General features: G+C 52.6%; 1 protein-coding gene across 6 annotated transcripts in view; it reads left to right on the top strand.

Moving 5' to 3' along the window:
* Nucleotides 1–26849, top strand: part of TCF7 (transcription factor 7) — a gene marked incomplete at both ends in the record, with an annotated part of 32226 nt that extends 5377 nt beyond the window's left edge. For 2 of the 6 annotated variants that reach the window (XM_080672844.1, XM_080672843.1), the window contains 8 exons: nt 18509–18620; nt 19395–19482; nt 20916–21008; nt 22242–22361; nt 22870–23032; nt 23121–23228; nt 23739–23787; nt 26735–26849. In XM_080672844.1, the coding sequence (XP_080528970.1) occupies nt 18509–18620; nt 19395–19482; nt 20916–21008; nt 22242–22361; nt 22870–23032; nt 23121–23228; nt 23739–23787; nt 26735–26814 (813 nt within the window). Of the gene's footprint in view, nt 1–18508; nt 18621–19394; nt 19483–20915; nt 21009–22241; nt 22362–22869; nt 23033–23120; nt 23229–23738; nt 23788–26711 lie in introns of all 6 variants that reach the window. The other 4 variants (XM_080672847.1, XM_080672845.1, XM_080672846.1 and 1 more) reach the window with 3 other exon arrangements.
* Nucleotides 26850–27462: the final 613 nt, after the last annotated feature.

Raw genomic sequence — 27462 nt, 5'->3', positions numbered from 1 at the left:
AGAAGACTCCCTCCTGGCTGGACAGTGCTGTCACAAAAGACCCAGCTGGGAGTATCCTGGGCAGAGCTGGCGCAGGAGGAGGGTCTGCTAAGCAAATTTCTAAGGCATAGTTGTCCAACAGGTGAAGACAGGGACTGGCAGGCACCTGGGCTCCCCTCCAGATATCCCTGATTTCCCACTTCTCCACTTCAGTCACCACCCCCCAAGCCCAAGCATCTCCATCCATCACCCAGATGGCAGTAGCAGCCCCCTCCAGGGTCCCTCTGCACCTGCCCCCACCCTAACCCCTACCCTAACCGCCACTCCAGGCTCCACATAGCAGCTAAAGGAGTCCTTTAAAAACATAAATCAGCCCTGGCCGGTTTGGCTCAGTGGATAGAGCGTCGGCCTGCGGACTGAAGGGTCCCAGGTTCGATTCCAGTCAAGGGCATGTACCTGGGTTGCGGGCACATCCCCAGTAGGGGGCGTGCAGGAGGCAGCTGATCGATGTCTCTCTCTCATCGATGTTTCTAACTTTCTATCCCTCTCTCTTCCTCTCTGTAAAAAATCAATAAAATATATTTTAAAAAAAAACAAAAAACATAAATCAGCCCTAGCCGGTTTGGCTTAGTGGATAGAGTGTCTTCGGCCTGTGGACCAAAGGGTTCTGGGTTTGATCCAGTCAAGGGCACATGCCCGGGTCGCGGGCTTGATCCCCAGTAGGGGGCATGCGGGAGGCAGCCAATTAATGATTCTCATCATTGATGTTTCTATCTCTCTCTCCCTCTCTGAAATCAATAAAAACCATTTAAAAACCAACCACATAAATCAGATCCCATCTCCCACCTGATTAAACCCTGCAGTGGCTTCCCATTGCTCATGGAATAAAGTCCAAACTACTCATCACAGCCTGAGTGCCTGGGTGGCCAGCACCTGACCACCCCCCTCATCAGCACCATACTCTTCTCTCCCTAAATAGCAGCCACTTCAGTGTCATGTTAAGTTTTACAACCAGTGAGGATCTTTTCCACCTCAGGACCTTTGCACTTGTCCCCTCAGCTTGGAATTCTTTTGCAGCTCTTAACATAGCTACAACCTTTTCATTCCTCATTCATGGCTTAATTCAAAGGTCACCTCCTCAGAGAGACCTCCTTTGGTACCCTCTGTCATGGCTGCCTACCCTCACAGCCTCTCTGGCCAAAGTTGGCCCTGCTTTATGATGTACTTGCCATGCTCAGACCCAAGATAGCTCATCCGTCAAAAGTATCTCAGCCTGCTCTGGCCAGGTGTCTAAGTTGGATGGAGCATCATCCCATACACCAAAAGGCTGGGTGTTCTATTCCCAGTTAGGGCACATACCTGGATTGCAGGTTCGATCCCCTGTTGGAGCGCATATAATCGATGTTTCAATCTTTTTCTCTCACATCCATGTTTCTACCCCCCCCCCCCATTCTCTCTCTCTAAAATCAATAAACATGTCCTCAGGTGAGGATAAAAGAAAAGGGCGGGAAAAGTATCTCAGCCTTAGTGTCCTCATCTGCACAATTGGAGTGGTAAGCCCTCCTCCCAACATTGGAGTGAGGTTAGGAGGCAGAAGTGCCAGGGAGGTGCCCAGGAAAGTGCTGGTGTGGCCTGGGCTTGCGACGGTGGGGGCTGGGCCATGAATGATGCTTTCTCCCTTGCTGTCTTGGTTCCTCTGGGGCCGTTGTGGCTCAATGGTAGCCCCACGTGGACTACCATCTAGAGGGCTGCATCTTCACTTTGGGCCACAGAGGCCTGGGGATCTGAACCCTGGGGCCAGCCCTAGGGTGGGGACACAGGTGCACAGGACCCCTCCTCACTGCTCTACCTCACCCAGGGGTTCTTGGAAGAGGAAGTGCTATTCCTGGGCCAGAACAGGAGCTGTAGTTACTCAGCTTATCCTGAGAATCCTCTCCCACCACCCCAAATATTTATCTGAAAGAGGTCCCCTTTCCTCAACCATATAGAACCCCTTTACACAGTATGATAGGGGCTTAAGCTATTTTGTAAGAAAAAAAGGGAAGAGACCCACGTGGTCATTAGCCTCTGAACCATCCTGAGACCTTTTCTCACAGTCACCCCTGCATGCAGCCCTTGTGTCTTGTCACGATGCTTCCCTTGGTGTGGGGGTGCATATGTGCAGGCCCCCTGAGGGTGCCATGTACAGCATCTTCACTTGTTTATCTCGCATATTGACTCTCTCCCTCATGTGGCCTCCAGTTTGCTCACAGGTTGGGAAATGTTGCTTTGTAGAAATCACTTCTTAGTGGCTATTTTATTTATTTTCCTGGAGCACAGTATCCAAGGAGAATTATGGGACCAAGAGGGAGGAATAATCTGGCATTTGCTTCCCTGTAGCCCCAGTTCACTTTGGGGTCCTTGCAGGGCCTGAGTGTACACGGCTAACGTGGACTTTTCTCTTTCATCATTCATTTAATAGATTTGTCGTGTGCAAGTTATTTTGACTTGCATTCTTTCCTGACTTGGAAGGCCATGTGGTGTTGGCTGTGGTGTTTGGGAAATCTGCAGCACCCCCTCAGCTGCTCCCAAAATCGGACTTTGCTCTCAAGGGTTCTCCCTTGATGCCTTTCAGGACCAGGAAGGTCCATCCTGCAGACCCCTGCCCCACCCTGTTCCCAGGGACAGCAGTTTTAGGGCTGCCCTCTAGCTCAACGAGGTGGAAAGGCTAACAGAGAGCCCTGGGTTGGTTGCCAGGACCCAGGTATTCTTCCTGCATCCTTACCACAGTTTCACCAAGTCAGTTTCCACAGCCAGTAAATAGGGACATTCATACCAGCTCTGTCTACTTCCCCAGGTGCCCAGAGGCTCAGGTGTGAGTGGGTTTGAAGGGAGGTCTTGGTGATCCCCTCCCAGAGCCTGCCAGCAGACAATGCCTCCTGGGCCTCCTGAGACTCCCATGCTCTGTCCCTGCGGGAAAGGAGGTTTAGTTGAGCTATAAGAATGGGCTCCAGGGGCACTGGCTTCAAGTTATTTAACTGCTGGCGTCTGGCTGGATCAGGATGGACATAGAGCCACATGGTGAGGATAGGGGGGCCTTCTTAGGCAGCTGCGGTCCTGAAGACTTACAGTCACACTCCCTCATACCTTGTGACTGGCTGCTTCCTGCCACTGTGTACAAACAAGACTCTGTTGGAGGAAACAGGTGTTTTATCAGGTCACAGGGCCTCCCTCCCCCAACGGTAAAGTGCCCAGATCCTCGGGTAACAATCATTTTTCTGCAGGTGGGGACAGTAAGACCAGGTCAGGGAAGGGACTTGTCCAAGGCCCCTTAGGAGAGTGGAAAGGGAAGGCATTGAGTCTGGAAGACCCACCCTCAAATATATCTGCCACTTCTTGGCTGAGTGGCCTTGGGTAAGTTACTTAACCCCTCTGAATCTTAGGTTCCTCATCTAAAATTGAGGATAATATGAGTTCCTACCTCCATGGGTTTCTGTGGAATGGATTGCGATAGTGTATGTTAGATCCCTAGCACGTAGATGCTTCATGAGTGGAAGCCACTGTGGGAGGGATTGTTAACACTGTGATAATGACCCTTGTGAAGGACACTGAGCACTCCTGAAGCTGAGACTGGGCTGGAGCCGTGATGCTCTCCCTCAGCTCAGCAGCCAGCTCGCCTGGGGCAGTGCAAAGAGGACAGCTGTTCTGGCCCGCGGGCCCTCAGCTGGATCTAGAATCCTGGGCCGAGACCCCTACTGGCAGTTACTGAGCCACCTGCTCCTACCCCACCCCCCACCCCTGCTTGTATACTTGGCCTTGTCTCAGCACTGAGAGGACAGCTGCCTCTGCCCTCCCAGAGCTCAGTCCTGGCAAGGCCAAGAGACTCTCCTGTGGGCTCACAGTCAGCTTTGAGGTTATGCCTGAGTTGGTAAAGGGCACCGAGGAGGGAGAGAGGCCAGTGGGGGCAGCCCGGGAGGGTTCCAGCTGGCCAGGAACCTGCACAGTTGAGAGTGAGAGAACACTCAAGGTGTGGGGACACAGCTTGTACATAGGGTGTGAGATAGAAATTTGTATTTTCTTGACCATTGGGAGGGTCGACCAAAGCCCAGGTCTGTGGGGGCCATGAGATGAGGCTAGAGAAACAGGGCTGATACTAATGGCCCAGCATGTGACCTTGATGCCCAGGCAATGCTGGTTCCAGAGCCTGGGAGTGCCTGGTGGGCATATGTGGTGTGTTGGCAGCACGAAGGTCAGGATAGTCCCCACCAGGGCAAGGCAGACAGAGCCTGCAGCTGGCACAGGATGGATGTTGGTAGGTGCAGGGTAACTGAGGTGTGAGCAGGGCCTGGGGAGGGGTGGGCTTTGGGGAGGCCCAAGAGTGCTGGCACGTGCAAGGCAGGAGTACCTCAGAAGTGGAAGTTTCCATTTTAGTGCTATTGTATTTGACTCTCAGTCTCTCCAGGGTCATGAGTTGAGGGTTTTGGCCCCCCGTTTACTAAGGGGAACTGAACCTCAGAGGTCAGGTCCCATCCATCAGTGATTCAGCCAGGGTGTGGTGAGCACCTCTCATCAGCATTATCTCTAGCAGGACTCTGAGGTTCCAGGAGTCTGAGAAGGGGATTCTCTGAGAACCAGGACATTGTTAGCTTCTTCCTTCAGGCAGTTTGCTGCCTCAACTCACAGACCTATGATGCTTGGGGTTTGGATATGGGTGCCACCTCCCTCCCTAAAAGGTGTAGTCCATATCATCCTTCACATGCATGAAGTCTCTGAGCTGCAGCGGGGTGAGTTTGTCCTGGTCAGAAGATTTGGCCCCTTCTTGGCTCAGTCCCCTGATGGGTGAAGAGACTGTCCCTTACTGGGTAGGGACCCTTGCGTGGGGTGGAGCTGAGATGCACGTGAGTCTGGTCCTCTGGGTAGGCTGTCCCACCCATTGAGACTGCTTGCCTGGGCTGTGTCAATAGACAGGGCCTTAACGCCCAGAGGGAGACTGGTGATACAGAGCCTTCACACTGTGGCGGACTTCTACAGCCATAGCTCCCCAGAGGTCAGAGGACATGGATGTTCTGCCAAGTAAGTTTCCCCCTGCCCCCTTACCCCTCCCATTAAAACAACCAGCTCTCTCCCTCCAAGGACAGGAGAGCTCTCTGGGCCCCACTATCTGCTTCCAAATGATGGGTATACAGCTGTGGCTGTAGGCATGGGTGGGCAGGCTGTGGCCCCAGGGAACAGTGGGCTGTCCCCCTCCTAGAAAGCCCCATTTACCCATGAGGCCAGGGGGCTATGATAAGTAAGGAAGCCAAGGGACCAGGGCATCTCCTCTCATGGCTGTATGAGCTCAGGCAAATCTGTTAACCTCTCTAGGTCTCAGTTTCTTCCTCTAAAATGGGGGCAGGGGATCCCTTGCCCTGGCTGATTTCTGAGCTTCAGATTAATATTGGCTGGAGAGGCCTGCTGTATGAGTGGGCTATTATAAGGATTGATCCAGGGCCAGCCTCCCCATCAGGCAAGAAGGGATTGTGGGGAGGGAGGTACAGGTGATGAGAGCCCAGGCTTAAGGTATTCTGACTAACTCTGACCTGGCTCTGGTGGCAGCAGGCCCAGCCTCCCACTCTGCTGGGCCACCATCTGAAACGCATTACCGATGCTTTGTAAACTCTACATCATTCGGCCACATGAAAGCCTGGAATCTAAAAATAGGCACTCCCAGAAGACGCCCCGCATTGGTGAGGCTCAGCTGACCTCTGCACGAACACCCACCACTAAGCCACCTCCCTTGCCAGGGAGCCCCAACTGACAAGACCACACCCACCCATCCTCCCAGCGTGGGCAGCCACTGCCTGGGGCCACTTTATCTGGGCGCAGATCTCATCCAGCTGGTCAAAGCTTCAAGCCCCAAGGCCTCACCCAGGGCAGAATGTCTGAAAGAGCCAGGAGGAAGCAGTTCAGAGTGTGTTGGTGGCCCTAAGACCCCTTCCTCAGTGCTGTACATGCCTGGAATGTCCATGGGAAAGTTAATGGTGAAGCCATTGGAACCATCTTACAGATGAGGACACAGGGTCCTGTGGAGGGAGAATATAGAAAGGGGGCCTTGGCCACTGTCAGATCGGTGGACAGGAGGGCCACTGGCTGATGTGCTGGTGTGAGAAGGGCAGGGGCCTGCCCCGGTTCCTGTGGCGGCGGTGGAGAGCCTGCTGCAGCAGGAATGGAGAGCGGCTGTGGTTCTCCAGGCTGCTAGGCTTGACTCTTTGCCCTGCTTTCTGTGGGTTCCCTTTCCCTATAGTCTCCATGACCAACTGCAAACCACTCTTTTCCCTAAAAATAAACATGCTTATGGGATTGGGGGAAGCTTTGTAACTATCAAAGGAAATAATAGGGTGTTTAAGAAAATTACATTGCGTTTTAAATAACCAGCATGAAAGTCATTAAGTTTGAAGTTTCATTCAAATCATATGGCTCTGTGGCTGGCCCGGTGGCCAGGCAGGCAGAGGGTGGGTGAGGCAGGCAGAGGGTGGGTGAGGCAGGCAGAGGGTGGGTGGGCCCAGGCCCTCAGAGATGCTGAGAGGCAGCCTGTGGAGAGTTTTGCAGCAGCAGCAGCAGCAGTGAGGTCTCCGGTGGGATAAGCTAGCCGAGGGTCCAGGCGGCGTGGCCACTGCTTGTGTGTCAGGCTGTGGCCACCACCCTAGAGCTTGCTGGCTGGCTTTGAATCAGGGTGCAGCCCGGGAGCCACCCAGCTGTGGTGGGCAACCCCATGGGTGGGGCTGGGGGGTGACCGCAGTCCACAGGGTGTGGGAACAGATGAAGCTGGGATTGCTTAGGCTACAGGGATTGATGGCCATGACGAGTTGGGGGTTTCAGGGAAGATGGTTTGAATTAAAAAAGGCTAGAGGAGATCTACAGGGCCTGGGCCACATCTGTCCTCTTCACTGATGGAATTTCAGTGCCTTGCATAGTAGGTGTTTAGCAAACAGTTGTTGAAAGAATAATAATAGCAATAATGCCAGGTCTGTACCAGGGGTTTTAATCCCAATATCAAGATCCTTGCAAGAAGCCAAGAAAGTAGATACTATTATTGCTCTCATTTTGCAGATGGGGAAACTGAGCTCAGAGTGGTTAAGATCGTGCTAGTACCTGGCAGATCAGGACTTGGACTCAGGTCTGTTTTATCCCAAAGCCCATGCTCCTCGCTGCCCTGCCCCTTTGCTGTTGAATGTGTGGAGATGGGGGCATTGCAGGCCAAGAAGCTGAGTGTTTTCCCTACTCTTTTGGGTTCATATGTTGGATCCAGCTAGATTCCTCTGGCCCCAAGGAAAGATTTGGTCTTCATTGCCCCACTGCATGTGACCTCACAGCTCTGGGCTTGGGTCAGGGCTGGACCCTTTCCTCCTTGGATGCCTGGCAAGGTCAGGGCTCCCAGGGCCAAAGAGGTTGTACTTCTTGGTTAGAGGCAGGAGCACCGGGCTTCCAAAATAAATGCTACCTGGAAAAGTGTTTATAAATAACATTTAAAATTGAATCAGGTTTGATGCATGACATAGGACAGGTCCTGGTCCTAGCTTAGCTCGGAGCTCATTGTTGGGCTTCTCTGGGCCCAGGCGCCCTCCTCTGTGTGGTCTGGAGTTAGGCTGGAGGGTTTCCTAGACCCTGAGTCACTGAGAATGGCTGGACTGAGGATGTTGAGGGCATCCTTGAATGTGCCCCCCACCGTCAGTGGGAAAGCTTTTGTGAACCAGAGCCAACTGCCAGCCCTGCAGGGGCATTTTGAGAGCAGTTTTTTCTATTGCTACCATCCTCTGCTTCCCGCCCCTGACTTCAGTCACTGAAAGCCAGTCAGGAGCTCAGCAGTCTGAGCCAATAGCAATCCGGCAATAGTCCAAAGGAAATAGAGGGCCAGCGGCCCCAGCCTGGCACAAAGGCTGGCTTTCCTGAAAAGCCTTGGTCCAGGACGCGCTTGCGTTTGTCATTATTAACTCCCTTAATCTTGACATCAATCCAGTGAGGTATAGCGATGGTACAGTTGGGGAACCTGAGGCATGGAGAGACTTGCACCTTGTAAATGCTGAAAGAGGGATTTAAACCCAGGCATCTACTTGTTTTTACTGCCCTTAACTGCCATGCTTCCTTGCCTCCTAGACAATTTATCTCTCCACTCAGTTTTTTAAAAATGAGTTTATAGTTACAGCTGGGTCTCCTTGGCACCCCCCATTCCATCCCTCCCCACACCTCACCCCCAGCAATTTGGCATTTCACCCTCTCCCCTGTATTTTTATACTGTTACACTCAGGTGTGTTATCTGTAAGAGCTGCTTGGTGTGGTTTGGGAACCCCTAACTCAACCTCATTAGGGAGCTCTACCACAGAGGGGCCCTGTGGCAGTTGACAGCCCTGCCCTCCTCCCCCACTCACACTGGGCAGGAGGGGCTTGGGTGGAAGCACTGGGGCCTGAAGCCTCCAGCAGCTCCTTTCTCTTCCTTGCTTGCATTCCCTTCTGCTGAGTCCAGGCAGAGCCCCAAGGTCCTTAACTGGCAATAGTTAGACCTGAGTGAGCTTCCTGCCTGTGGCCCAAGGCAGAACTGTCTTGGGACTAGTACAGGCCAGGCAATTCAGACACCCTTGCTCCTCATAAGCTGGCTGGAATGAATATGGCTAGGGATACAGTGCCAAGGCTGGAGATGAGATCTCCAAGTCTGTCCCTTTCACTCTCGAGCCATTGCTGACCATCAGCCTCCGAGTTTCTGGGCCTGGCCAAGGCTCTCCTGGCTCTCACTCCTAGGCAGCACACTTACCCTTCTAGATAAGCCCTATGGAGAGCCACCCCAGTGGCTATCCCACCCCTCCTGGCACGTGGAGGGAGAGAGCACAGCCAGACCCTGAAGGAGGATAACCTCTCATTTTCCTTTAGTCCTTTATGATAGAACCAAAATCATTCAAGGACAGGGTCATGGCACTCTTCACATAAGGCTAGGTGGAGGTCAGAGCCAAGCTGCCAGTTAGTTTGTTCCAAGAAAGGTTCTTGGCAAGGAGTTGCTGGCAGAATTGGTGGTCCCAGCTCCCCAGTGGGCTAGAGACCCAGTGTGGGTGAGAGAGGAATTTGGGAACCACTGGCTCCTTGGTCTCCATGCTGGCATACTACCAGCTAATCTGTGAGGTCTGTTGCCGGGTGGTAAAGATCTTTGGCCAGGAACCGCAAAGGGCTGGATTCAAATCCAGATCTGTCACTACTTGCTGAGAGACCTCAGCAAGTCGTCGAACCTCTCTAGGTTTCCCTTTCCCCACCTGCAAAATCTGCACAGTCACAAAGTGGTTGGGAAGACTGGTGGGACTCTGGTGGGGAACAGAACTCTGCAAGGTGCTAGGCACACAGTCAGCTTTTAGTAGTGGGGGCTGCCATCTCTAAACCTGTACCTCTGCTGGTTTCTTCCTGCCTTTTCTACGAAGCCTTATGGTTTTGCTCCCAGGGGACCAAAATCTCTGAGCTCCTCAAATGTCTCCTTCCCCAGAGCCTTTTTTTTTTTTAAATACATTTTATTGATTTTTTACAGAGAGGAAGGGAGAGGGAGAGAGAGTTAGAAACACCGACGAGAGAGAAACATCTATCAGCTGCCTCCTGCACACCCCCTACCGGGGATGTGCCCGCAACCAAGGTACATGCCCTTGACCGGAATCGAACCTGGGACCCTTCAGTCCACAGGCCAACGCTCTATCCACTGAGCCAAACCGGTTAGGGCTTCCCAGAGCCTTGATGTCCCTACTGCCAAAGACAGGCTGAGCTCTTAGGTTGTGTCCTGGCCTGCCTCGGCCCATGGTGGGCTCTTGGATGACTGGGCAACTACCCAGTGAGCGACTACCTGTGGATGGGAGGTGCCCAGCCTCGGGGCTGCTGCAGAGTCCCCAGACAGTGTGTCGGTAGCATCAGCTAGCAGCTCGGCTGCAGCAGCTCCCGGAAGCTTGTATTTTCCTCTAAAAACATCCTGTCCTGAGGGGCGTTCACCTCAATGAGGAGGAAGGAAAACACAAACGAATGCATAGAAACCACTGGAGGCTGTGGGCCAGGCCACTCAGCTCACGAGGCTCAGCTAGCTCCGAGGGTGCCTCGGCTGGGCTGGGTCTAGAGCAGGCCTGTGGTTTGCCAAAGCTGCATGCAGGGACCCAGTCCTCTCCTCTGCAGTGGCAGGGCCCCGTTATCTGATGTCGAGGCCAGGCAGCTGGTGGACTGGTCACACGCACCTGGCAGGGCTCTGTGCAACCATGGCAACAGTCCTGTGCTGGCAGGCAGGACCAAGGCCTCCTGGTCCACGAGGGTGTGGCCCAGCCAACCTCCAGCCCTGTAGCTCCACAGACAATTCGGCCACGGCTCCGTGGTCTGGGGTGGGCGTCTGGCACAAGACATCCAGTATGCTGTGGGTGGGGAGCTTTCGGGCTGTCCTCTGGAGAGCACCATGTCCTGGGCAGCAGGGCTCAGAGCGGGGGCTGAGGATAAAAGGGCATGAGCCCAGCTGAGGGTATATCTGCAGAGGTGGGGTCTGGAGGAGTCCACAAATTGAGGCCCACTTGATATGCAGGGGAGTCCCCTTTGGAAGATTTTGGGGTACCTGCCTCCCTCTGGGAAGTTCATTCTCTTGGTCCCAGGACTTGGGGGAGCTTCCCACTCAGCAACCGGCCAAAATCCTTAGCACTTAATTTAAGCACCAGTGGCACTGGACAGTGGACCCCAGCTCCAGACACAAAGTCTGAGGGAGCTGTGGGGCTGCCTGGAGCTGGGAGAGGAGTCCAGAAGAACTGATCAAGGCCTGAGTAAATAGATGCTCACGGCCAGGCTATGGATGGAGCCTGGCTCAGAGCTGACAAGCCTGGCTCCTGGCAATGTGGGGAAGAGAAGTGAACTGGAGGGGGCCTTTTGAGTAGGGCTACTATGATAGAACCAAAATCATTAGGGAGTTGGGCCAAGGAATTGAAACCCAGGCTGCAGTATGCTTCCCAAATCGTGTGTCCTGGCATGGGCCTGGGTGTCTCAAAGGAAGGGATACTTTTTCTAATTAGCACAAAGGTACCATTTGAACTAGTGGTGGCCCTGGCTCTGTCTGGTCATTCTGACTCCCAGAGGTATTGCAGGCAGGCAGAAGTCAGGGTAGGAGGAGGTTCAGGGTCTCAGGTGCCAGGCAGGATGTCCCTGACTCTAACCACTGGCCTCAGCTACTCCCATCTTCCTGTGAGCTACTGACCCTGTGCCCAGCTCCAGCCAAGGTGCTCTGTCCAGTGCTGGCACATCTCCCTAAACACTGGCTCACACTGGGTGGGGCACCCATCACCGTGCTAGAGACACAACTTTGAGGGCCTAGCTTTAATTTACATAATAGTAATAGAGCAGGATACGATCTTAGACCTCAGGGAGGGCATGAAGACAGACAGGTGAATAGACACAGCAAAGTCAAGTCAGTGCTATAGTCAGTGGGCCTTAGCAGGGGACTCCTGCTCAAATGGGGAGAGTAGGAGAGGTTTCCAGAAAGAAGTCTCATTTATGATGAGTCCTGAAAGATGGATGGGAATTGGATAAGCCAAGAGGAAGAGAGTTCTCCAGGCAGAGGAAACAGCATGGCCCTCAGGGCCAGCAGCCCTCAGTGGCTGGAGCAATGAAAGGAGGGGAGAGATGAGAGTGGCTGTCTGGCATCACATGTGACATTTATACTACTAGAGGCCTGATGCACAAAATTCATGCAAGGGGCTCGGCCCCCACCACTGCAGCGGCTGCCTCTGCCTTGGCCCCCGCCGCCATAGCTTCATCCACGGCTTCATCCAGTAGGTCGTCCGGTCTAATTTAGCATATTATGCTTTTATTATTATAGATTTCTTTTCTGTGCCTTGGTGGAGAGAACAGTAACTATCAATAGCCCACCTTTCTGTCTGGTCAGGCCCTGCCATAGAAGGAACAGAGGCTCAAGGTGTGGATCTGACACTCCTTCTCAGGGCTTGTCCCCAAGGACCTCTCCCTAGCTTCACAGCAGGCATTGGGAACCCCGAGGAGCCAGGAGTTGAGAGAATGAAGTCAGCTCCTGGCAGATAAGTGAGGCATGCAAAGATTCTCAGGGGCACTGGGGATTCTAGAGGCCTTCATTCAACAAGTCTTAGTGACTATGCTCAGAACCTGGACAGGAAGAGATGTTTTTCAAGCCAATTCTGCCTTCTAGGCTCTCCAGGCTGACCTCTGACCAAGTGGGCATCTCTGCATGCTGGGCTATTGGAACCCCACCCAAGTCACGGTCCTTTCCAAGGAAGTGACCCTTAGCCTGAGGTCAGTATGAGGAGCCAGCCTGGCAAAGAGCAGAAGGAAGTACAGGAAGTTGTGAGGAGGGAGGAAGGAATAAGTAAAGGTGCTAAGAGGAAGACCTGGTAGGAGAAGAGTAGGCCTGAGCAGCAGGGCATGGCTGGGATGTGGCTGTGCCATAGTGATGTGGGCTAGGGCTCTGGGGGCCATGTCCATTGATCACCTGCAGGCAGCCAGGGGGTGTGCCCAGAACCCCAATAACAGGAACCTGCTGGAACATTTTTAGGATCAGGGAATCACTGGCTCTGGTAACTCTGACCAACCAGGCTGGAGAAAGGGGACAGTGGCTTTAGGACTGGGACTCCCTCCCTTGTTCCCCCTTGTTCTGTCCATAATAGCCATAGAACTTTTGCAGTACAATGGGTAGAATCCAAGCTCTGCCACTTACTAGCTGTGTGACCTTGAGCAGGCTATATAACCTCTCTGTGCCCAACTTTCCTCATCCATCAAATGGGAATAATAATTGTACTGATATCATAAGTTTGTTTTAGGAGTATGAGTTGAACTCTGTAAGGTGCTCAGAGCTATGCCTAGCACATGGTAAACACTCACCTGTCATTAACATATGCTTGTTCTCTCAGCCTGGAACATTCTTTTGCATGGCACACAGTAGGAGCTTAGTAAATATATCTTGATTGAATATGTCTGCCAATAGCAACCAACTAAGAATTCTGGTGTGTGTGGGGGGGGTGGTAGGGGGGGGTGTGTTTTTCCTGACACAGCCTCTGTCACAGGGAGGCCTTCTTGGGAGGAACTGGTCAGCCCCACATTCTCCTCAACCTCTGTCTTGAGGGCAGAGGAAGCAGCAACTTTCTTCACTGGGAAAGTGTTGTGGGGCTTAAGCGTTTGGGGGTTTTCAGAGTCAACCGTCAGAGGCGAGGGAGTTTCTCTGCTGGCGGTGGCAAGGGCTCTCAGGGTGCGCACAGCCTGTGAGCAGAACGCTGCGGTCTGCAGGGAAAATGCCGACTGTGTTTATTTTTCACCTGAGCCTGCAGGAAGTTAAGGGGGGGTTAGGAAGGGAGGGGGGAGCCAGCCAGGCACAAGCTCAACTTCAGAGCAGAGCTCAACTTCAACTACCTCAGGAGTCCCTCATTTCCACCTGTGCCTGCCCAGCCCTGCCCTTGGGCCCCTTCCTGCCTGCATCCCACTCAAGAAGAGAGGAGGGCATGCTGGGGCACCACAGTAAGGAATTTCTAGCCATGGGCTAATGAAAATACCCCAGAAGGATGAGGACCACCTCTGGGACAAGATTTTGAGTTCGGCGTGGCAAGAGCAGTAAGAGCAATGCAGCAGTAGGAAGGACCATCTCCGCTGAGACTGTAGCAGACATGGCCTCCCAGCCCCAGGGTCTGAGTGCTAGAACCATCTGGGAGGATGGGGGAGGGGTTCTGGGGGAAGAGCGGAATACAGGCAAAGGCAAAGAACAAGAACGGGTTCTAGAGTGTCCTGATCAAGGACTATGGACTGCTATTGAGTCTCTCATTCATTTATACAGTCTAGCCTGCTGTGAGCACTTAATGAGTGTCCCGTTCTGTGTTCAACACACTGCCCTCAGAGGTAAGAAAGATGAGGTTACACCATCATGATGCTCAGGGTCTGGTGGGGACAACTGACCCAGGCCTCCTTCCATTGGAGGCTGGGCACAGTCAACACCAGGTAGAGGAGGGAAGCTCCCGTCACTGGGCTTCCATACACAACCCAAGCCTTAGGCAATCCCACCCAGTTGTCTGGGCAGCCTGGCCGTGGGACAACCTTGTGCTGAGGCCATGGAGCGGGACGTTCCACTAGCTGAGAGGGGTATGAGACGCTGGGCCCTGTGCCAGACAGTTCCCCCTGGCTACCACCACTAGGCATGGAGGGGGTTGGAGAGTGAAGCCGAAGGGCAGCCTGCATGAACGTGGGAAGGACTGGCCAGGCCTTCAATGCCCTACCCTGGAGCCCTGGCCACCTCAGGGCCTCCAGCTGCTGGCAGGCTCTGCCCTACCCCTGCCCACCTGGCAATTCTCCTGTGCTTTGGCTGCAGGCTCCTGTTTAATGAGGCTTTTCCCTAGTTCCCAGGGAAGGCTGGTAGACAGGATGAACCCTTTGTCCACCAGACAACGCCCCACACCCCACCCCACTGCTCCTGTCACACATAGTAGGCCAGAGGCTGTAGGCCGAGCTGAATTCTGTGGTTTCCTAGGCCTAGCCTGAGCTGTGCTGCAACGTAGGGCTTAACCAGCCTGGCCAGGGAGGGTCAGCTCTAGCCCTCCTCAGGGAGGGTGGTTTGCCCAGAAACTTGCTGTGGAGCCAACACCTCTCCGTCCCAACCTTGCTCCAGGTAGAGTGGACTGTCTTCCTAGAGCTGGCACCTTGGAAGTCTTAGGCTCTGCTCCTAAGACTTCCCAGAGTCAGAACTGCCCACCCAGAAGCCAGGCTTTCAGCCCCAAGTGCCGAAGAGCCAGAGCCAGGGCTGGATGTCAGGGTCTTCTCGGAAGCAAGATCTTAGACTCAGAAGTCCCCTGTGGTGTGGAGGGTGTTCATTCCACCTTTTGGGCCAGGGCGCCAGGCATTTGTGCCCTCAGGCAGTGTAATGGTGGAATGACTGCCACCAGGGTCCCAAGTTCTTGAGGGAGTGGACCCTGAGGCTCAATCTCCTGACTTCCATGAAGCCTAGTCAGGGCTGATGCTGTATGGCTACCACTATCCTAGGAACCTCTCAGGATCAAAAGGCCCCAGAGGTTTCCAGGAAGCTTTCTACCTTCATAGGCCCTTGGCTCCAGCTCCTAAAAATTCTAGATAAAGCAGGGTTTTTGCATCTGTGACCAGTGAGGTAGGCAGGGCTGATATTTTCATCCTCCTTTTACAAGGGGAAAACTGGCCCAGGATCCCATAGTGAAAAGATCAGTAAAAGGTCAGTGAGCCTTGAGATGAGCTTCCCAACTCACTCACTTCACCTCATGGTACACTTAAAATTATCACTGGAGTAACTAGAGGAGGAGGTTGGAGGCCGAAGTACCTATGGGAAGTCCTTGGCACAGAGTGTGAGGAAGAGAGGGCAAGGTAATAGGGTTAGAGAGGGAGAGGGGGCCTAATCGTGTAGAGCTTTGTAGGCCCAGGTAAGGCCATTAGAGGCTTGAGGCAGAGGAGGATGTGATCTGATTTATGTGGCTGCCAGATGGAGGCCTGGCTGAAGGGGCAGGAGGCTGCTGCAGTCATCCAGGTGAGAAGTGGCTGTAGCATGGGCTTGGTAGGGGATCAGGAGGAAGGAGGACGTGGTTGGATTCTAGGTATATTTTGAAAGTAGAGCCATTAGGATTTGCTGACAAACTGGATATCGGTGTGAGAGAAAAAGAAGAGTCAAGGATGACTCCAAGGTATTTGGTCTGATCATCTGGAAGAATGGAGTTGCCATTAATTGAGGAAGATGGAAAGGAGCATTTGGGGCAGAAAGTCAAAGGTTTTACTTCGGACATATTGAGTCTGGGTAGCATTTTAGACCTTTGAGTAGAGTTTATGAGTAAGTATTTGGAGAGGGGAGTTCCTAGGAGAAGTTAGGGCTGGAGATATAAATGTGGAGTCATTAGATGAAGATGCTTAAAGCCATGGATGAGAGCACCCTGGGAGTGAGCTGAAGACCAATTTCGGGTCAGGTCAAGAAGAGGATGAGGAGATGGAACCAAAGCTGAGGAGTAGCCTGTGAAGTTAGAGAAAAAATCAGGTTAAGTGTGGAATTCCATTGTGGAAGACTAATGAAAAAACTGTTTCGAGGAGGAGGGAGAAATCAGTGTGTCCAGTGCTACTGAGATGACATGAAGGTAACATGAAGACTGAGAAGTGACCACCAAGATCAGCAACATGGAAGTCATGGAGACCTTGGCAAGAGTCATCTGGTGAAGTGATAGGGCAAGAGACTAGCTGGGTTGAAGAGAGGACGAGAGCTGAGAACTGGAGAAGTGAATGCGGACAGATCTGTTGAGGTTTTCAATAAAAAGGGGAATGAAACATGAGGTAGTAGCTGGGGGAGGATTTAGAGATATGAGAAATGAGAGCCAGTAGGTACCCTGATAGGAATGAGACTGGGCTTGCAAAGTGTTTGGCACAGTGCCTGACCTGTGACTGGTACTAAGTATATGAAGGATTTCACATGCATCCTCATACCCCACAGCTGTCCCAGCCCACTCCTCTTTCCAGCCTCGTGCAGGCCTGATGATCCTACATCCCACTTCCATTCCCACACATACTCCCAAACTGTCACAGTTGTGTCTGAGCTCAGTGCTGGAAATAAAAGAAAGCCTGAGATTGGCACGTGACTCCCCCAGGAAACCTGGCCTCAGAACAGCAACAGTAATGTCACAGCACCCAGGGCCTGGGAACTGCATGGTGCTATCATTACCCTCCCCAGGTGATGCTGCCAGTGGGCTGCCAGGCATGCCTGCCATCTCCAGGCAACACTCCCCTTCCCTCAGCCCCCCAACCCCACTTGGCATATTCAGGCCTAAGTGTCTGGCCTGTGTGGGGACTAGCACCAGAGGGCTAGGAAAACACTATGAGCAGCATTTCCTCTGTACCTGTGACGGCTCTGTAGGATGAAAAAGAGGCTTCCTACATGTCCCTTCCTCATTGCCTGACACCTAAGTAATTGAGCTCTTGGGTATTGTCTGTTTTTTTTTTTTTTTTTTTTTTATTGTCTGGTTTTTATCCTCACAACAACTTTCTGATCATCTCCATTTTACAAGGAAATGTATACTCAGATATTGTAATAAGTTCTTGAAGGCCACACATGTTAGAAATAGAATCTGAACATGGTTGGCACAGTCTTCCTCAAGTTCACAGCAGAGAGCCCTCCCTGGGAGTGACAGAGGGAGGCTTACCTGCCCTGCCCAAGGAGACCAGGAGGGCTCCAGTCAGAGGTAAGGCATCGAGCTCAGGAAGGTGCTATGGTGCCATATATACGCCAGTTGCAAAGGAGGAGCCACTGCTATTGGGACATCTACCTCTGTCTGCCTGAGGACAAAAGGCAGGCTAATTAGCTCTGGGATGTAAGGTTGCTCTTGGTGGACAGATGAGCAGGAGACTGATAGGTGGCAGTGTCAGTACCTTCCCCAAGCCCTGAGGGGAAGGATGCAATTTATAGCCCAGCCTCAAGCTTCCATGGAGGCAGGAATGTAGGAACGATGGAGGCCAGGACTGTTGCTGGGAGGTATGGGAGCCTGTGCCCACCTGGTAACCTCACACTTTGACTCTATGCAGTTCATACCCCATCTTCCCTGTAGCCTCACCCTGGACCCCAACAGCCAGTGCCAAAGAGACCTGTGCTGAGATGTTAAGGAGTCGGGCTAAATTCCACTAGTGGGAGATTTCACCCACAGGGCCACAACCTCTCATTGTCTTGCCCCAGAGATATCCCATTCCTTCTGTGCCATGGATCAGAAATCACTCATCAGTGCTCCCAGCGTCCCCACAGACAGACTTTTCTGAGTGGAAGTTGGGCCTCAGTTGTAGATGATGTCTCCAGGGCCTTGGCCCATACAGATGTGTGCTGAGGATATGCAGAGCTGGGCCTTGGCCCTGAGCAACAACTCCCAATGCCTGGGTCGCATGGGGAGCCCCCATCTCGGCCTGAGTCATCTCATGACAGATCCATGTGACTAGTATGAAAAGTAAGAGTCCTGTGGTGTGAGCAAACAGGAAGTGTGGGGTTGGGTGGGTTGGCCCTGGGGGAAGCCTGGCCCCACTTGGCCCCTCCCCTGAATTAGAGGGCTGAGTGGGGGCTCTTGCCTGTGTCAACAAATCCTATTAAGCCTGAGGTGGCACAGCAGGTCAGAGTCAGGACCCCTAGTCTGGGGGCTGGAGGAGGAAAGAAAGCTCCTCAGACCACATCCTGATGTATCGGCCTAGAGGCTGTGAGCAAGTCATAGGGCCTCAAAGAAACTGGAGTATCTCTGAAACTGGGAGACAGCAAGAATTTCGTGGACAGGGGAGATGTGCCTCCTGGAATTGAGTGCACACTCTCTACGAGGTGGGATAGCTTGAGCAAAGTCTGGGTAGAGGGAGGTGGGCAGGAGGGCTGGATCACTGGACACAGCCTGGTTTGGGTGGTACACCCTCCTATGAGGACTGTGGTTTTGACCACTCCCATTTTCCTTTGACAATTGGGCTGCCCCCACACACAGCTATAGCCCCAAGCCCTGTGCCTTCTTCCTGCCTCAGGTCTCCCCACAATCATCCATCCTCCTCATTTTTTCAGCACAACAAGGCCAGTCAGCCTGCCCATGGCGTCCCCCAACTCTCTCCTCTCTATGAACATTTCAGCAGCCCACACCCCACACCTGCACCGGCCGACATCAACCAGAAGCAAGGTACAGATCTGGGATGGGGAGGGGCCCAATGAGACAGGTGGCTGGGCCTTTTTACAACTAGAGAACCTAGTGCTATGCAAAATTGGGGCCCTCCTAGATGCCAGAAAAGTGGATCAGGGGACCTTGGAGGTACCAGAGGGCTGGGGAAGATGGTGCCAAGTCAGAATTTAAAGGCTTCAAGTTGAGGTAGAAACCTAAATCCTGAGTGACCTCCCAATGTCAGTATGAGAGCAGGCATCTGTGTAAAGCTGATTAACTATAAAACTTGTAGCTGTTCCCTCCCCCAGTGAGAAAATGGAAAGTGGTGGTTGTGATGGCTGATTCACCTCAGCCTCAGGCAAAGTCATTCTGAAATCAGCCACTGTCGACTGTGGGAAACCTGCTGACTCAAAGGGGGTGCTTGAAACCCTGGCTCCACAGGCCAGGTTCCCCCAGACTCGGGGTGGGAGGCGGGGGGAGATGCAGTAGAGGTCCCAGTTGCAGACTATCAGTGGCAAGGCTGGGCCTCCCATTCCTGAATGACTCCAACTCTGCCACTGACCAGCCAGTGTCCTTAGGCAAGTCACCCGTTACCCAGCCCTTCTGCCTTTGGTTCCCTAGCCTGTAAATGCAGCACTGTTATCACACTGGGGTAGTCCTGAACAAAGCCATATGTCTGGTACCCTAACATGGAGGGTGGGATCTTAGAAGGCCCCCACAGGAAGTTCTAGAATGCAGTAAGTAGCTAAAGTGGCCTCCGAGTCAGGCTAGCTCACTTGGCCCTCTCCACTGCAGTTCACAGGCCTCTGCAGACCTCTGACATCTCTGGCTTCTACTCTCTGACCTCAGGCAGCATGGGACAGCTCCCCCACACTGTGAGCTGGTGAGTGTGGGCCCAATGGGAAAGGGGCACCTTCTTATTTAGATTCTTACCTGTCCTTTTTTCCATCCTGTGCTGATCACCCTGCTGCCAATTCTATATACATACCAGAGCTGGCCAGCAGCTCTATCATTCCTCAGGTAGCCTGACATATTCCCTTTGACAAGACTGGAGACTAGGTTACGGTCCCAGCCCTGTCACCCTTGAACTCTGCTTTACTGTCTGAGACTTGAATGAGAGAATCTTGGACTGTCCATGTGAGGAAGAAAAGGTAGGCCTGAGCAGGGAGATAACAGCATGAATGGCCATAAGAGAGGTTGTTGCTTCTCAGCTACCTGGTGGGCAGAAGGATACTTCCCACGTACCTCAATGCCTACTGCTGGCTGGACCCTTCCTTGGCTGAGTTGCTTGAGAGGCAGGGTCCCTCCTTGCCTCAATTGTGCCTGCTTGAGCCTAAGCCCTGGGCCAGTCTGCTTGGAGAGCCTATTAAGGCTGGGCCAGGAAAAGCCAGCCTGGACCCCAAGTCAGTAGGCCTGTGGGCCAAAAGGCCTGTCTTCGGTTTGAGCTGTGTCTGGCAGGCTAATTGGCCCTTTGCTCAGCAACCGCACTGTGATTTGGGCAGGTCTTTAGCCTCTCTGGCCTGGGACAGTCACTTAACATCAGGAAAGCTTGGCTTCCCAGGAAGGCAGGGTAGGTCAGAGGCCCAATCTAGAGGCCCACCTGTCCCCTTTCTACTTGCCCTTCATCCAAGTTAAGCTGATTCCTCTATTTCTAGATTCTCCTTGGACAAAGTTCCACTCTGAATACAAACCATGAGTACCCCCAGGTTTGAACTTGCCAGGCAAGGATCTGGGCGCCAGAAAAGCACTGCTGAAGAAGCTGATCCCCAGGTCCACCTCCTCGCAGAATTCACTGTTAATTAGTGCACAACCCAGACAAGTGGCCAGCCAATTATAAGGCACTGTTAGCAGTGCTTTGACGGGACTGTAGGAACCCAGAGAGGCAGCTCATCTAGCTTGGGATGTCAAGGGCTTTCATTTAGGATGACCAGGAGCTGAAGCAGGCAAAGTGAGCAGGAGAACAATCCTGACAGTGTCAACAGTGAGTGCAAAGACCCTAGGACAGGTATCAACCCTGTACTGACAGGGACATTTCATTTCAAGAGGCTAGGCTGGAAGGGACCTGGGGGCCTGCTGAGCTGGCTCCCCAGAGAAAGCTGTCATTTCTGCCCCTTAAGCACCAGTACTAGCCTGTAGAGGGAAATAGGTGCAGCACAGGTTGCCCTCTGGTGGCAGATGCTTAAAGCACACATTGGAGTGGTCCAAGCAGAAGCCAATTTTGTCTCTCATCTATGGTCAGGCCTGAGCATGGAGGGAAGTCCTTCCCCACATAGAGCCAGTAGCCAGACTGCTAACAGCTGTCTCTCCCAACCACAGGCCCAGCCCTCCTCTCTATCCCCTGTCCCCTTCCTGCGGATATAGACAGCACTTCCCTGCCCCCACTGCAGCCCCTGGCGCCCCCTATCCCAGGTGAGTCCCCTACCCTGCAGCCAGGCTCCTGCTTTCTGTTGCCCAGGCTTCAATGCCCACACAAGGCCATGTCCAGGCCACTGCTTGCCCTTTGCTAGTCGTCTGTCCATCCGTCTGTCTGTCATTCTGCAGCACCTTGCTGCCTTGTGTCTGAGAATGAAGTCAAAGGGACTGCAAGAGTTCTAAACCCAGGCCAAACTGTGCAGCAGAGCACCACAAAGCAGCCAGGGACAGTACATGCACACGTATGCTTATGCTCCTGCCTCTGTGCATGTGCAAGTCAGTCCGTGTGCAGGTCTGTATGCATTCACCTCTGTTCTGAATCCTTGCTGAGGTAAGAGCTAGTCAGAATTCTCCTGGGCATTCCCTGAGCTCCGCCCAAGCTGAGGCAGCATTTTTTACTTGTGTCTTCAACCTCTGGCCTGCTCATAGACCCTACACCAGTTAAGCAGCAGGAGGCAGAGTAGTAGCCATACAACAGCAAGAAAGTAAAGTGGGAGGCGTGTGTATATGTAAGCCCCTTTATTTAGCTCAATTCCTTAGTGACAGATGTATGCAAAGTATGGAACAAGCAATTCAGACATTTTCAGCCCTATGGAGTTCACCGCCTAGGGTAGGAGGTATAGACACCACACCAGCAGTTGAATTGGGCTATGCCCTGTGGGTGATGGGGAAGCCCCAAGGAGACCTCAGCCAGATTTGATGAACTACAGAGAGCTTCATGAAAAGGGTTAACATCTCCTAAGTATCAGGGGATGGCTGGAGGTGGGAAGTGATGGGAAATGGGGGGAAAGATGGGGCTAGATATGTCAGCAGGGCTCTAGGCAAAGGGAGAATTTCAGCAAGAGTAGTCAGGAGCACTCAGGTGTTTTTAAAAGGTCATGCTGGCTGTTGGTGGAGAGAATCCTAGAAGAGTCAGGAGAATGAGGAAGCACACAGGGTAGTCACAGGCTCATGAGGCTGAGCTGGTGAGGGCAGGTGATGACAAGGGGAGACTCAAAAGCTATGTAGGGCTTAATTTAGTAACCACCTAAAGATGAATATATAGATCTTTGCAATGATGTCTTTGTGATGTGTTGGGAGCAGGTATTTGTATGTATCAGTGTACTTGTATGCAAGCCAATGAGGGTGGGGTATCTGTTCACCTATCTGTTTAATGTGCAGGGCCTCTGTGTGTGCCAGGGTCTGTCCTGCACACACCTGACTCAGTGTTAACTCTCCTCCTGCCTCTAGGTTCACCCACCCATCCCTGATGCTAGGTTCCAGTGTACCTGGTCACCCAGCAGCCATTCCCCACCCGGCCATTGTGCCCCCCTCAGGGAAGCAGGAACTACAGCCTTATGATCGAAGCCTGTGAGTGAAAAGGCACAGAATGAGGGGGTGTGGGGGCGGGGTGGGGCATTGGGGGAGACAGGGGAGCAGACTTCAGGCTCCCATCTATTTGTCAGCCAGGATACACATTTCTTCCACCAAGCCCAAGTCCTGCCAGAGGAAGCCTTTGGTCAAACTGTTTTGTAGCTACTGCCATGGACTACTGTTTTTGGAGGCTCAGAAGCAGGAGGGATTGGGTGGAGTGAGAAACAAGGCTTTAGTCTGAGCCAGGAATGGAGGGGCTGAGAAGTCCTTACACATACTTTTCTTACTTAGCTGCAATATTCCTATAAGGAACAAATTACTTAACTCAGAGGCTCACTCATTTTGGAGCAGCTAAAAAAACACACACAAAAAAAACACAAAATTTCATTTAAAAAAAAACACCCTAGTATCCATGCACTTACACATGCACTGGACACACTACAGGGTGGTAGCATTAGGTGGGCATTGTGGGGACTCCCAAGTGATCTAGACATGTGTTCCTCAGGAAGACGCAGGCAGAATCCAAGGCAGAGAAGGAGGCCAAGAAACCAACCATCAAGAAGCCACTCAATGCCTTCATGCTGTACATGAAGGAGATGAGAGCCAAGGTTATTGCAGAATGCACACTCAAGGAGAGTGCTGCCATCAACCAGATCCTGGGCCGCAGGGTGAGGCCACAGGCAGGTGGGCTGGCAGGGGTGATACAGCCTGCTGATTCCCTGACACATCCTATCTGCCCCTCCTTCCCCTTTGCAGTGGCACGCACTGTCACGGGAAGAACAGGCCAAGTATTACGAGCTGGCCCGCAAGGAGAGGCAGCTGCACATGCAGCTATACCCAGGCTGGTCAGCGCGGGACAATTACGTGAGTGGCCAACAACACACATTAGGGATGGGTAGGGGAACCTTCAAGATTCCATGCCCCGGGCCACAGTCTCAGCAAACAAGGACTATTTGAAGGCACAGATGAGGGGAGGTGGTGGACTGGAGGAGGGTCCATGGCCTCCTGTGGCTAGCTCAGGAGAGGATCAAGCAAGGGGAGTCACCCCTGAAGGCAGACCTGTGTCCTGTTTTCTACTCAGGATCTATTCCCATTCAGGGCTGTTTCCCAGTATTTGATTGGGGCACATGAGCAGAAGGGAAGGAAATGGCCTGGAAGTTACTCTTCCATTCAAAATAGAGACAAGTGTGAGAAAGGGAGAAGGAATCCCTAATTGCCTCATATTACCTAGAAAGAACTGCAATCAAGAAACTGTGCCTGGAATCCTAGCGTGAGCCAGGCTAGGCAACAGGCTGCAGGTATCCCAGCCGTTTCCTCACTGGGATTAGTGTCCACCTCCCCACATCTGAGGATCCCTCCCTTTATTCCCTGCAGGGGAAGAAGAAGAGGCGGTCCAGAGAAAAGCAACAAGAATCCAACACAGGTGAGGCCTTCCCTCAGCAGTAGTGGAGGCTCCTCTCCAGGTCCCTATGTGACAAACATCACTGCTCTAGCCCAGAGGGAGAGGCAGAGTAGTTGGCCATGAACCTTCAATGCCTGGGCCCTGGGCTCTGGATACAAAGCCTGGCATCTCACAAGTCAGATCCCTACTTTAGGAACACCTATACTAAGTCCTAGGGGTGACCAGCAGAAGCCAATTCATGTAGCAACAGTGTGGGCCCAACACACCCCCTACTGCCTTGGCTAACCCTACCCTGCTCACAGCTTGCCTGTCAGGGAAAGTTAGTGAGGAACTGATCGTCTGATCCATGTTAAACCCAAACACTGCATCCTGATTAGTTCTGAGGTGGACAGCAGATTGTCTAGAGACTGAGCCAGGCCCCATGCCTAGGCCCAGTAATCACCCAGCCTGCTGGCTGGTGGCCAGCTATTTCTCTATCACACTGTACCCAACTCCCAAACCCTGTTTTTCATTGCAGGTTCTAAAAAACACACACAAAAAAAATTTCATTTTAAAAAAAACCTAGTATCCATGCACTTACACATGCACTGGACACACTACACTGCAGGGGTCCTCAAACTACGGCCCGCGGGCCACATGCGGCCCGCCGAGGACATTTATCTGGCCCGCTGGGTGCCGCTGCCTGTTCTGCTTAGCAGCCGACTCATCCCGGGCCCGCAGTGCGCATAGAAATTTGTTCATAGTGGTTTTTTTTTTAACTATAGTCCGGCCCTCCAACCGTGTGAGGGACAGTGAACTGGCCCCGTTTAAAAAGTTTGAGGACCCCTGCTACAGGGTGGTAGCATTAGGTGGGCATTGTAGGGACTCCCAAGTGATCAGAGAAGTGCTCTATATAGAAGACCCAGGGAGCCCACACTCTGTTGCAAGTCTCTTTCCTGTAGATAGATTCCTGCCCCAACTCTGATCCACATTTATGAATGACTTTCTCAACAGTGCTGTCCCCACATGCTACAACCAGGGCAGGGCAGGCCTCAGCCATTTTTCTGAAGTTGCAGAATGGGCTTTACTTTTCATATAGAAAGGTGTGTGGAATATGTTTAAGTTACAGCACGAGGAGATATGGGTCAGGCAGATAGAGCATTTGCAAAAATGAAAAATAAAATGGGAGTTTTGGGGTGGAGGCAGCCCTAAGGAAGAAGAGGTTGGATCTGGATCCCCATGGGCATCCCTGGATTCTTCTGCCACAGCTCCCATACTGCAAGTGGCCCCTCAAGCCACAGAAAGGAGCTAGCCTGATATGGTCCCTTCTCTTCCCCACCATTCTTCCCACTGCCTCTTCTGCCCAATTGGGCACCATGCCCGCCTTTCCAAACATCTTGACTCTGGGCCCTAGGGCTCCCACTGGGGCTGGCTGTGCCATGGAGAGGCCCTCTGCCTGTGGGGGCTGTGGGGTATCTGTGACTAGCTAACACTGTTACCTCTTCTTTCTGGGCCCTGCTCTGCCCTGCTGCCTGCCTGCTCGCCCTCTGCCCTGCTCTGCCCCTCTGGCATGGCTGTGAGCAGACCCTGGCTCGCCTAAGAAATGCCGTGCTCGCTTTGGCCTCAACCAGCAGACGGATTGGTGTGGTCCGTGCAGGTGGGTTTGTCCCCACCACCATCTTCCCTTTGCTTCAAGCTGCTTCCTTGATTCTGCACATGTTCTGCTGGGCTTATATAAGCCTTCCTGTGGCCCTCCAAGCCCCATAGGATACCTGCAGATTGTAGAGCCTTTGCCTCCTAAGAATGGGAATGAATACTGACATATCTTGTAGGGTAGATCTCTTGTATCTAAATGGAAGGAGGGGGAGAGACAGAATGTTCTAGAAGGGAAGGAAAGGCAGACTCAAGAAGGTAGTTCTGGTGCCTAGGATCCTCTGGTAATGATGGTTTGGTGCTAACCAGGCCCAGTTGGTCCTCAGTAGCCAAACCTCACACCATTCAGGTGGCCTCTGCCCCTGCTCTCAGGCCTGAAAAGTCAATGGCCAACCAGCTCTATCACTTCAAGTTGAGATCCCTGTCTGAGCCCATAAATCTAAGAAAAATAAGGTAACTATAATAGAGAATATCATGAGTAACCTGGATGCCAAGTGATTCACCATTTTGTATGTACTGAGATCAGAGGGCTGGAGAGAAAGGGAGAGGAGGGCTGTCCTAACCAAAGGATCATACAAAGGTTTCACCTCATAACAGAAAATATCCCTGTGTATATGACATCAAGTGGCTAAAAGTTGCCTAGTTTAGGTTCATGCCAGGCCTGATAGGGCCAAGGCTGAGGCTAGACAGTTAGTTCACTGACTAAGGAATATTTGTGCAACCCCTCAGAGTGCCCTCATGCTCCTTTATCAAAGGGTAAAGAGAAATCTTGGGTAATATGTGTGTGCGTGTGTATGTAAACATGATGGGAGGCAACCCTGTCCTCAGGGAAGGTCCTACTTTTTTACCCATTCCACAATCTGAGACAAATTGTGGCCCAGAACTCAATAAGAATGAATGAGAAGACTCAAAGAATCACTGTTCATTTCTATTTCCCCTTCTCTACTCCTAACCTGGCTTTGAGCCCTGAGATTGCTCAGCCCAAAAAGCCACAAGCATTGGAGCCCCTTGCCTTAATGCTGATCTGAGCCCCCCAAACATACATGATGCAGAGGCTCAAAGGCTCTCCTGGAAAACAAAGCAGCCCACAGGTCCAACTACAAAAGGTCCCTGTGCCACCATGTGGTTGTGCTGGCAACTGCACCTGTCCCAGGTCTGGGCCAGGCCCAGCAGAGTTGCAGTGCTGATTCAGGTCTGAAGGATAAGCACATCCAAGTACCGTGGGGAGAGGGCATAAGAGGTCAGCTAGGCCTGTGCAAGGACAGCATTTTTTGGTTGTGGTGTGTGACTATGAATTCACCCTCTGTTTACAGATAACTCTCTTCACTATTCCTAGGAGGAAAAAGAAATGCATTCGGTACTTACCCGGAGAAGGCCGCTGCCCCAGCCCCTTTCCTTCCGATGACAGTACTCTAGGCTGCTCCGGGTCCCCAGTCCCCCAGGACTCGCCCTCATACCTCCTGCTGCCTCACTTCCCTACTGCACTACTTGCTAGCCCTGCGGAACCGGCACCTACATCACCAGGTCTCTCTGCGGCACTCAGCCTCTCAGCCCCCTGGGTCCCCACGGGCCCCCAGCAGTGCCCTGCAGAGTACACAGGTACAGCAACAGGAATTTCGGAGGCAGGCAGCCTAGCATGCACAGGACACCTGGCCTCCTCCAGGGACCCACTCTTTGAGAAGCAGCAACAGAGCCCCAAAGCACATGGAAACCGATCAGGGGCCCTATTAACTCCTTCTTAGGGTCCAGGTGCTGGAGATTTCAGAGGCTGCACAACTTCTGCCTGAATCTGGGGCCATCAATTCAAACTGCTCTGAGTGGTGCATCAGATCTGTGTTGTCATTTGATTAGGGGCATCTCCTGTGCCTGTGGCAGCCTGCATCTTTTTACCATTTGTCTTGTTAGCCAGATGCCCCTGCCTCCCTTCCTTTCCTGCTATAGATCATAGATGGACTACGCCGAGTTCAGCTGCTTTCTCTACCCTGCCTCCTCACCGCCCCCTCCACTGCCACCCCTCCCCATACCAGACACTTCATGGACCAAGAATGAGTTCATTTATCAAAC

This window comes from Plecotus auritus, assembly GCF_963455305.1.
Source record: "Plecotus auritus genome assembly, chromosome: 6".
Classification (NCBI taxonomy): domain Eukaryota; kingdom Metazoa; phylum Chordata; class Mammalia; order Chiroptera; family Vespertilionidae; genus Plecotus; species Plecotus auritus.
The sequence above is the reverse complement of the archived record's forward strand: the minus strand, read 5'-3'. Positions and strand labels throughout refer to the sequence as shown.